At 41.6% G+C, this 10,720-nt stretch overlaps 1 protein-coding gene across 1 annotated transcript; it reads right to left on the minus strand.

Moving 5' to 3' along the window:
- Positions 1 to 8,766: 8,766 nt before the first annotated feature.
- Positions 8,767 to 10,409, minus strand: LOC137744572 (F-box/LRR-repeat protein At4g14103-like). Its single transcript, XM_068484352.1, has 3 exons — positions 9,432 to 10,409; positions 9,117 to 9,296; positions 8,767 to 9,015 (listed from the first exon to the last, which is right to left on the minus strand). The coding sequence occupies exons 1-3, from the start codon at positions 10,407 to 10,409 to the stop codon at positions 8,767 to 8,769; spliced, it is 1,407 nt and encodes a 468-aa protein (XP_068340453.1).
- Positions 10,410 to 10,720: the final 311 nt, after the last annotated feature.

Below are 10,720 nucleotides of genomic sequence, written 5' to 3' on the forward strand. Positions count from 1 at the left end.
AGATCACTGAATCTATCTACCATAGTCATACTCTCCAATAAGACTTGGGGTAGCCAATACCTTCAGTTTGCGTTCCACGAAATATGTTTTTCAATTGAACACTGAATCAATTAACCAAAACGAAGATTCTGAAATTAATAAGCTGCTTCGAAGTACCTAATCGCACAAAGCCATTAGGAATATGTGCGGGATCAATTGCGGGGATGCTCTTCAATCTTGGTCCTACAGAGTCTGGAACTTCATGAATTCGAAGCGCCGCCGCACGCATTTAGATGACCTTCGGCAAGCTTTCCTTCGTATGCGCCAACATAACCTTAAAATGAACCCATCCAAACGTGCATTTGGCGTATCAGCCGACAATTGCTTAGGTTTCCTCGTGCATCATCGAGGCATCGAGGTGGACGAAAACAAGGCACGAGCAATCATTGGCGCTCCACCTTCGACGACCAAGAAGCAACTACAGTCCCTACTCGGTAAGATTAATTTCCTCCACCGCTTCATTGTTAACTTGCCCGGAAAGATGAAGGCGTTCTCCATGCTTTTGAAACTCAAGGATACTGACAAATTTGAATGGCGCAAAGAGTACCAAGACGCTTTTACACAAATCAAGGTTTCCCTTACAACTCCTCGGCGTAGCAAGCCTCTCAAGTTGTATATTTCGGCAGCCAAGGAATCTATTGGTTGTCTTCTTACTTAAGACAACGATGCCAGGCATGAGTAAGCTATCTTCTATCTCAGTCGAAATCTTAATTCACCAGAGATTAATTATTCACTTATCGAGAAGCTCTGCTTGGCTTAGTTTTTCGCCGTATTAAAACTCTGGCATTACATGCTCCCATCGGTTACTCAAGTCATCGCCCATACATATGTTATTCATTACATGCTCATGCAGCCTATAATAAAAGGCCGAATTAGGAAGTGGACAATGGCCCTGTTCGAGTTTAGTTTGCAATACGTGCCCCAAAAAACCATCAAAGGACAAGCATTAGCTGATTTTTTGGCCCATCATCCCTCTCTATATGATTTCGGGGGCAATGATGTCGAAATTGGCATGGTGGAAACACGTGACAATTATTGGACGATGTACTTTGATGGCTTTAGTACCTCGGCCTCGGCTGGTGTTGGTATCGTCATTCAATCCTTAGATCACTACCGCTGGTATTTTTCGCTCAAGCTAGATTTCGATTGTACGAATAATCAGGTCGAATATGAAGGCCTCATCATTGGCCTTACTGTCATTCATGACTTAAGAGCAGCCCACATCATCGTCCTAGGTGATTCAGAACTTGTGATTAACCAACTCAATGGCACTTTTCGGTGCATGAGTTGTACTTTGGCGCCCTATCACATGATTGCCAACTATTTGGCCAAGTTTTTTGAAGGAATCACATTCGACCACATCTCTCGCTTTCGAAACACTGACGCAGACGAACTGGCACAAGTAGCTTCCGGAGCACAACTCTTGGAGGGCAAACTAGGCCGGGTAATACCAATAGTGCGGCGACCACACCCGGCTATGGTTAATCATCAAGTTCTTGAACACGATCCCGTGATCAGTACATGAGTCATGTCCCTACCTTCATTATTGGAACGAGAGGGTCCTGTAGATGTTTGTGCTGTTAAGACATTAACAGACGATTGGAGAAGGTCAATTATGCAATACCTTGATAATCCCATGGGCAAACACGACCGCAAGATAAGGGTACATGCCACAAATTATGTAGTATATCAAAATGAGTTGTACTCAAAGGTGAAGACGGCCTATTATTATTATGCCTCGGCCCAGAATAAGCAACCCAAGCTATTGCGGAAGTACACGAAGGAATATGCAGAACGCATCAATCCGGACGAAAAACGCGTTGGTTACTTCGTCGACACAGTTATTTTTGGCCGAGTATGTTGAAAGATTCCGTTGAATATGTGCCAGGGTGTGTACGATGTTAGATCCATAGACCTGTGTAGAGAATCCCGGCCGAATTGCTTCACTTGGTCACTAAACCAGGGCTGTTCAGATGATGGGCCTTGGATGTAATCGGCAAGATCACACCATTTTCCGGATCAGCAAAGCATGCATGGATATTCATAGCAACCGATTATTTCACTAAATGGGATGAGGCAAAGTCATACGCTGAGTTAACCTCAAAAGAGGTTTGTAGATTCGTGGAGGAAAATATTGTGACAAGATTTGGTGTACCAAAAACGATTATAACAGACAATGACACGATTTTCACAGCAGTTCGGTTTAAAGAATACATGACAAGTTTAAAAATTCGGCTAGAACAGTCCATGCCTTATTACCCACAGGCAAACGGACAGGCCGAAGTAAGTAATAAAGTCTTAATTGGTATCCTAAAAAAAATGATTCAAGAGAAGCCTGTGATGTGGCATTTGAAGTTAAACGAGGCATTATGGGCGTATCGAACTTCATTCTGATCAGCAATAGGGACGTCTCCATATGTGTTGACTTACGGGCACGACACGATGCTGCTAGTCGAGCTAAGTATAAACTCGTTACGAGTAATCGAACAGAGCAGTTTGTTTAGTGCCGAGTATAATCAGGCCATGAGGTAAGAGTTAGAGGACTTGAGCAAGTTTGGCTTGATGCCTATAATTTGTTGGTGGCACAGAAAAAGATCGCCAAGCGAGCTTATAATCAATGGGTTAGACAAAAGACGTTCGGCGAGATCTAGTTTGGTAAAACTGTGTTGCCGGTAAGAACTAAAGATCCTAGATTTGGGAAATAGTCGTCGAATTAAGAAGAACCATTCATCGTTCACAGAGTTTTTGGCAAGGGGTCATACCACCTCAAGGTTTGAATCGGTTTAGTTCCTAAACTTTTGATCAACGGGAAGTTAAAAAAAAAAAAAATACTATCCAGTCACTTGGGAGATACGAGAATAAAAGTTCATTTCATTAATTTCACAAAAAAAAAAAAAAATTTACAAATAAAGCTGGTCGACCAGCTTACAATTAAACAGTTCTAAGGTGATGAATGAAGGAAAGCTTCATAGGCGGCTTTTAATTCTAACCACCTTACTTCGCTCATTGTAATCGCAGCTTGCCGAGTTCTCTTACCCATATTTAGTTGCTCGATCCATTTCGTGCCAGCCGCATATTCGGTCAAACGAGGTTTAATAGAGTCGAAATCCTTCGCAAGCTCAGAAGTAACGGCCAACCTCTGATATTGGAGTTCGGCAATTTAACAGTGAATGTCAGCTAATTGTTCTTTCTTCACCTTTATCGCCTTGACCTTTGGATGAAAAGCTTTTTCAACGACCCTTGCAACCTTAAAGTCGTCTTTTGCCCGAAGAGCTTTCTCGAAGAAATCAAAATATTCTCGGGTTCGTTCGAGGATAGAAGACATGTGAGTGACAGTTTCATTGTTTAGTAGGTCGTCGACTGAAAGGTCGTTTAAACATTCTCCTATAGAGTCGAGAACTTTGAGTTCAAGGATTTGAGAAGCCGAGAGAGACAAGAGGTCATGTAGCTTGACAAGGGCATTTGACTTGGTCGTTGATGCAGAGGTTTGGCTGTAGTGGCAGAAGGATCGGTCGTCCCCGAAGAACTGGAAAGAAGGGAGTCGAGCTCAACTTCCCATGAAGGCTTCACATAAAAAGATTTTAGAAAAAGGAAAATCTTAAAGAATATAGAAGAGAAGAAATTTGTGTTAGACTTGCCGAGAAGAGACTTTGGGCATGTCTCCTGGTTCGTTACTCAACCTAGAGAGCTTAATGGCCGAACCCAGTGTTTAAGACTGCTTTTTAATTCACGTGGCCGATGAAGGTTATCTATGTTTGACGGCCACTGAGGTGGCCATGAAATATAGATAACACTATTTGGCGCATATTTCGGTGAAACGAGTAATTGGGCACCTGACATTTAATATTTTCTCGGTTTAGAATTCTAAAGCATTAAGTTAATAAAAATATAATGAAGGTTCTTACAAAAGCTGAAGTAACCTCCTGTGGAGGAATGCCGAGATTTTAATCTTGGAGATGAATCGGCGTTTCTGCCGTCGCTTCTGTTTTGACAGGAGGTACCGCTTCATGCCCCGTATTCGCTTCGATAGCAGGAGGGTTAACTTGGCCAACCGCTTTGACCACCAGTTGAGGATTGGTGGGTGGCAGTTCGGCCGGTCGGGGGCACCTCACCGACAAAGGTTCTTCACTCTCATCCTCCTAGACAGAAAAAGGGTCTCCTGAAAAAGATATTGCTGACAAAAATGGTCGTACCTCTTTTTCTACGATGATTATTGATTTCTTTTTTAGGGGAGGGCATTTCTTGGCCAGAGTGGCTACCTTCCCCACAGTAGTAGCTACTGGGCCGACCCAAGAAGTAACAAACGACCCTAGAGTTGCAGGACCCTCGACCAATGGAGCGACGGCTGGTTCGACCATGGCCGGAATAGTGGCGCGAATTTTAGTTACCTGATCCATTGGAGGATTTTGCAATCCTCTTGTCTAGGGCTCCATGACAGGAGGAGGAAGAGAAACGCTAGGAGCAGTTGATCCTATAATGTGGCTAGAGATAACGTGAATCTTCTGCTCCCCCTTTTTTGCCAATTGCTTGACACATTTTTTAGGTTGGAATGTCTCCTGCCGTCTCGGCGGGTTCGTTTTGCTTGACGGAGTTGGCACATTAGTTGCCGCCTTTTTCACAGGAAGGGCAAGTTTTTTCTTAGCCATGACCATCGCAACCACATCGGCCATTTTTATGGTTCAGCCACCTAAAAACACTGAACTTGAATAAAAAAGAAATTCGAAATAAACAAGCAAGAAAAGTAAAAAGGAAAATTGTATACCTTAGGCCGTTTCTTTGGACTTCGGTGTAAGAATTTTCTTTGGATGGCTGTCAAAGAGTTTCTTCGACCGATGTATAGAAGAAATCCTTAGTGTAAGCATCCCACCAGTCGACAAAAGTGCTGGCATATCGGGACTCTAGGGTTTTCGATTGAAGGCAGAATTTGGTGCACTGCTCGGTGAACTCCTTCTCGGCTATCTTGCATTCTCTTTCCGAGGAGCTGGAGATGCGCTTTCCGCTCAAAAGGGAAGGAGAAGAAAGGAACGGCAAAGGGCACCCTTGGAGATAGCCTAGTTGGCGAGCTAGGAAATTAGGATGGTAGACCTCGCAACTACCTCGCCCGAGCTTTGCAACCATATGGCAAGTCACGAGTCATGATGAATGATCCTTAGGACTTCCGATGATCGGCATCCTTGGCCGCTTCCCATGCTGATTGTGGAAGGATGAGGGAGGATGGATATGTCCAGTGATAACAGATTTGGAATTCGTTGTCGGACAAATCTTCTAGGTTGAAGAAATATCTGAAAATTTGTTCGGCAGAGTGAGTAGGGATGGGGCGTGAAGCCAGCTCCAGACTCATCGCTTTAGAGGAACTGAGCTTGGGATTTTTGGCCGCAGTGTCGAGAAGTAAACTTGCAGCCAGAGCTGGAAGACCCAGAATGGGCCGTTTTGGTGGGGGTTGATTCTCCCCAAGGTTTCTTTGGCCAAACACCTGGTAAGGTTGGCAAAGACATCTGGACTGAGAGTCAGGACGTGAACATTGGCAAGGGCATCTGCGACTGACATGTTCTCGGCGAAACATTTATTTGACTTAGCACAAAAGACATATTTGTTGTACCAGTAGAATAAGAAAGCCCCATGTTCTCCCTTATTGAGATCTTCCTTTTTTTGAGTAGGCGAAGTGGGTGATCAGAGTTTTGTTGTTGAAAAAGTTCTTGTATAGTTTCTGCACATCCTCTTTCGATGGCTTTTAGTCACCCTTCATTAGGGCTTCAACAACACGTTCTTTGAAGACCATCTTCAGGTCTAGGTCGAACTTATACTTGGTAAGAGAAATATCGACCGGGAAGCTGGTGGGAGATGTGCCAAGTATAGCCGAGATGTCTAGAATCGTTAGGCCAAGGTGCCCAAGAGGGAGAACCATCGTGTTGGTGGCAGAGCAACAGAAGCTTAAGGAAGCTATCATGAGTTCTCTATCCAAGTTTATCTCGATGGTCGAGAGTTTGATGGCATAAAAAATGCCAAGAGATTTCCACTCGTTGTCAAAGTATGGCTTTATCTAAGTGACCCAAGTAGCCCAGGATGCAGTAATCGAGGGCCAGACACCTTGGGGTTTGGCCAAATCCCATTTTGACCAATCATACCCTTGGAATAAGGGTTTCAGGCAGTGGTCTTTGAGCATCTGGGTAATTACTTCTAGAACATTATCCTTGAAAAGTGGGCCGAGGGTTTAGTGAGAAGTGTTTGGCTCATCCTCAAATTTGATGGTTTTGATAGTGTTTCGATCAGTGATGCTTTAACATTTATTGCATTCCTCGACAACTTGGTGATGAAAGTGTTGGCAGCCATTGAAGAGGATGAAGGTTTTCTGGGTTTCAAAGTAAGGTTGGTTTTCTGAGTTTGAGAACAAATGGTAAAGAAATTTAAGAGTCTTGAGAGTGTAAAAGTCTGAATGAAGAAAGTTAGGTATTTATAGGCTTTGAGGAAGAAGATCAATAGTTTTATTTTGAAGAGCTAAGGGTAGTTTCAACCGCAATGTTATGTAATCATGACAGATATTAAGTGAATCTAAACGAAGAAGCCGAAATTTTATGATGAAAGGATGTTTCGGTGCTCGCACGAACTTAAAGATGCCAAAAAATTCGCGAATCAAGGTTACACGATTATATTTGGCGGTGAGTTTATGGTGAAACGATGTTTCCGTAAGCCGCACTCCTTAAGCGTCATTATTAGGGGCAGACGTGTCGGAAAGATGCCACGTGGCAAAAAGGTCTGACATGGTTGAAATCGCGTAATCGTGCTCCATAAATGCATCTCAGTGGTCGTGAAATTTGAGGTTTCTCGATGTCCTTTAGTAATATGCTAAGGAGGCGATTTCGCTTGTTCAAGGTTAGAGTTCGGCCAAGATTTGCAGGCTGAAGACCTCAGAAGCGAGGGGGCAATGTTTAAGCCCAAAATAATATTATTGGGTTGAGCCTAGGTTTGTTCTCGGCTCAGTACTCTTCCAAAAGTATTGTGGGCCATCCAGCCACCATAGGCCGCCCAATTAGGTCGACTGAGTCCTATTGTGAGAAGGATTGATTCGAATAAAGGAAAAGCGGTCTAATCCTGGTACAATGATGGGTCTCGAAGCTGAAGGCGCTGAGAATTAGGAAATGAATCTGGTTCATTATAGAGCTTGGTTCAAAGTCCTGTTGGAACTAGGATTGGCCGAAGCCTAATTGGATCGGATTGAGGAGTCTTAGTCCAAGTACATCTCTAGTTCGGCCAAGAGCAGGCTCGTTGCAATAAATACAAGCCACCGTGCAACATTTTGGAAGCCCTGCCAATTCAACACACAAACTGCCTTGCGCAAACTCTCGCTCTACGCGAAACCTCTCAATAACCTTGAGATTTTTATTTTCTTTTTCCTGCCGACACATCTTCAGTTTGGATAAACAGCACTGTGAAGGCAACCGGCGACATCTTCAGTTTGGATAAACAACATTGGAGCTGTAGAATCAGTCGATCAAGAAGCACCTTTAGTTTGGATAAACAGCATTGCTTCGGCCGACTGATTACCTATCCAAGTCTCCATTGACAAGGATTTTCGAGCCCTTGTTGGTAGAGGTCATCTCATCAGCCTTCTCGGCGAAGTGAGGTGTTATCAAGTTACTACATTCGGCACATTGAAAGCCGAATATGATATTGAACTTCACAAAACTAACATCCTTGTCTTCAGGCTCTAGAACCCGAAGGCCGAGACGTGTTCCTTCCTCGGCTGCAGTTGCGAGATCAAGAAGTCAGCAGCATGCTCAACGCAACATCAACATATTTTACTCCTGATTGAGCTCGGCCAACGAGTTGGCACGCCTCGCAGATAACCGAATGACGTAGTTAACTTAATAATTACTCGGCCTGTGCGCCACGTAGGCGTGGTAGTTTTTAGGGTCAACAGATATACAATAGTAAAAAATGGCAGCAAACTTTTTCCAACCGAGCTTTCAGTTTCCTACGTGACGCTGAGTCATTTGTAGGCAAGATTTTCTGCTGTCAAATTTGACAGCAGGTATCAAATTTATATTATAATTTTTTAATAATTGTGAAGCAATATATAATAAATGTTATTTGTATTCCAAGAATTTGGTTGGTTATCTCAATAATTGGAACCTACAAAGAGATTAAAAAAAAAATTATAAAATGAAATTATTATTTAACATATCGAGTGGAGCAAAAAATTATACAAAACGTCAAACTACCACATAGGCCATCAAATTTCATTTTCATGTTTTAAATTTGACATCAAAACATATATTCTTCTCATGCCAGCCTTTTATGCCCTTTTGCTTTGCAAACTCTAAATTTAATTTATACAAGATATATGAAAGAGAAATGTAAAAGAAATAGAGAAAATGTGAGTTTCTTTTTTTTTTTGTATTTTAATGAAAGATGCTATGATGACATGTGAGTGATATTTGAAGAAAAATAAAATTTGGTCTGTGCAAAACTAAATTACTGCCTATAATTTTATTTAGTGAAAGAAGACAAAATTGTCTTTTCGCCTTATTTTATAGGTAATTTAAATGAGAAATATTATTGGCACTCCAAATCTCATTTTACACTCTAAACTTTCAATAATTAGAAAGAAAATACATTTGTAAGGAGTGTATAATAAGATTTTTGGAGTATTACTTTCCATTTAAATTTACGGTTTCAACATTATAAAATGAAACAAAGTTATGAAAAACATCAAAACAACTTGGTTATTCAGCTGTCTTCCTTGAATATCACTGTGGCCTTGGACATCATCCTACTATCATTTAGCTTCTGTATAGCATCAGATTGCTCGGGTAAATGAATTATTGTCATTTGCTCCAGCTTCTCGGCATTCTCGAGTATGTACCTTGCAAACTCAATCCCATTCGACCCACTGGAAAGCGCTATGGTAACCTCCTCAGTTTGATGAATAAATTCCAGATGTTGGAGCTTCCAGTGTTCCACATCAAAACTAGATGCCTGGAAAAGCAAAATGTCAACATGCAACCCAATTGAAATATTCCAAACGAAAAGAAACCATACAAATTCTTTAGAATGAAAAACGTAGACTAAACCCCTACATCAGATTTGGTGTCACGACTTGAGTGATAACCTATGTATAAAGTACACAAATTGGGCATTCCTCTTAAAAGAGAGACCAATGCAGGAACCAGCTCATCAGAAAAGCTCCGAATATCCATTTCCAAATACGAAAGGTTATTGAATCGAGCTTGTGTGGATCCTCCTTCCCTGAACAAAGCCTGCAATGACATAAAATGGGAAACGTATATCATTTTATTCTAGCAAGTAGCAAGTGAGAAATAAAAGATTAGTCAGGTTAAAATATATAGGTCTGAAAAGTAATATTCAGAATGAAGGATTGTTGTTCTCAGTACCTTAATGGTTGCTTCATTTATAACAAGATATTCAACCCTGTGCATGCTGCAAAAAACCTTTAACAGGTTGTCAAAGTCATCTGCTTTAGGCTCCAGAAACATAGAAGCTTCTTCTACACATTCTAATTTTCCCAGGTTTGCTTTCTTCATCACATTCCCCCTCCAAAACAAATATCTAAGTTTTGGAGCAAAAATATTTAACGATTTGCCTTTAGACGAACGGAATCTCCAGGAAACGCGTATGGTTTCAAGTTTCTCACCTGAGATGTTAAGATGGATTGGGGTACAAAAGCCGTCATATAGTTCAAATTTTTCCAAGGACGAGCTTTCAATGGTGATATTTTTTATGCGACCAAGACCGCAAAGAATTAATTCCTTGATGGATTTGCAGGAACATGAGATCCACTTGAAAAACCCCTCATCTTTTATTTCTACATTCATCAACTCCAAGTATTCAAGGTTGGAGGAAAAAGCAACCAAAGGTGTTTTAACAACGGAAGGCATATTAATCACCAGAGACTTCAAAGTTTCACAAAGGAAGACACTAAAGGGAAATGCTAACTTTTCCTCCAAAAAAATATCAAGGACTTCAACATTACACCTCACTGCATTGTGAATTAAATTGACTATTCGAAAATTCTCATGAACACAGAAGCATGGTGTTCGATCTCTGGTTTTGATTAAGTGACCGGTCCAAAACAGACGAAAGTACTTTATCTTATTATCCCCACGTTTAAGCAAGAACCTATCCAATGAACTCAACAACTTCAACCTAAACTCACATGTAACGTGGCTGGAACCCTTGGGTGTTCTCTTCGGTAATAAATCACCGAAATCCAATGACGGAGTTGACAGATAAAGTTCTCTGCATCTTTTGGACGCAATGCTGAAACAAGTGAGGTCCCTTATATTAAGGAAGGAAAGGATGTGATGAGTAACTCCAATCGGGAGATCACTGAATCTATCTACCACAGTCATACTCTCACTACGACTTGCAGTAGCCAATATGTTATTCAATTGAACACTGAAACATCAATTAACCAAAACGAAGATTCTGAAATTAATAAGCTGTTTCGAAGTACCTAATCGCATAAAGCCAGTTTGAACATGTGCGAGCTCATATGCGTGGATGCGCCTCCAACTTCCTTGGGCCTACAGATTCTGGAATTTGATGAATTCGAAGAAGAGTGCAGCAAACCCTAGTTTTATACTTTTTTTCACTGGTCTGTAGCAAACCCTAATTTTCTCAGCCGCAGCCCTTCGATCATTCTTCAACCTGAAGGGCACAC

This window comes from Pyrus communis, chromosome 9, assembly GCF_963583255.1.
Source record: "Pyrus communis chromosome 9, drPyrComm1.1, whole genome shotgun sequence".
Lineage (NCBI taxonomy): Eukaryota > Viridiplantae > Streptophyta > Magnoliopsida > Rosales > Rosaceae > Pyrus > Pyrus communis.

What these genes read in the sequence shown, in the direction of transcription:
- LOC137744572 (XM_068484352.1), bottom strand. Translation starts at nt 10,409, where the DNA reads ATGACTGTGGTAGATAGATTCAGTGATCTCCCGATTGGAGTTACTCAT. An exon ending in TAAATGAAGCAACCATTAAG is followed by an intron (nt 9,297 to 9,431) that starts GTACTGAGAACA and finishes ATGTCATTGCAG; the next exon opens with GCTTTGTTCAGGGAAGGAGG. An exon ending in GTCGTGACACCAAATCTGAT is followed by an intron (nt 9,016 to 9,116) that starts GTAGGGGTTTAG and finishes TTGCTTTTCCAG; the next exon opens with GCATCTAGTTTTGATGTGGA.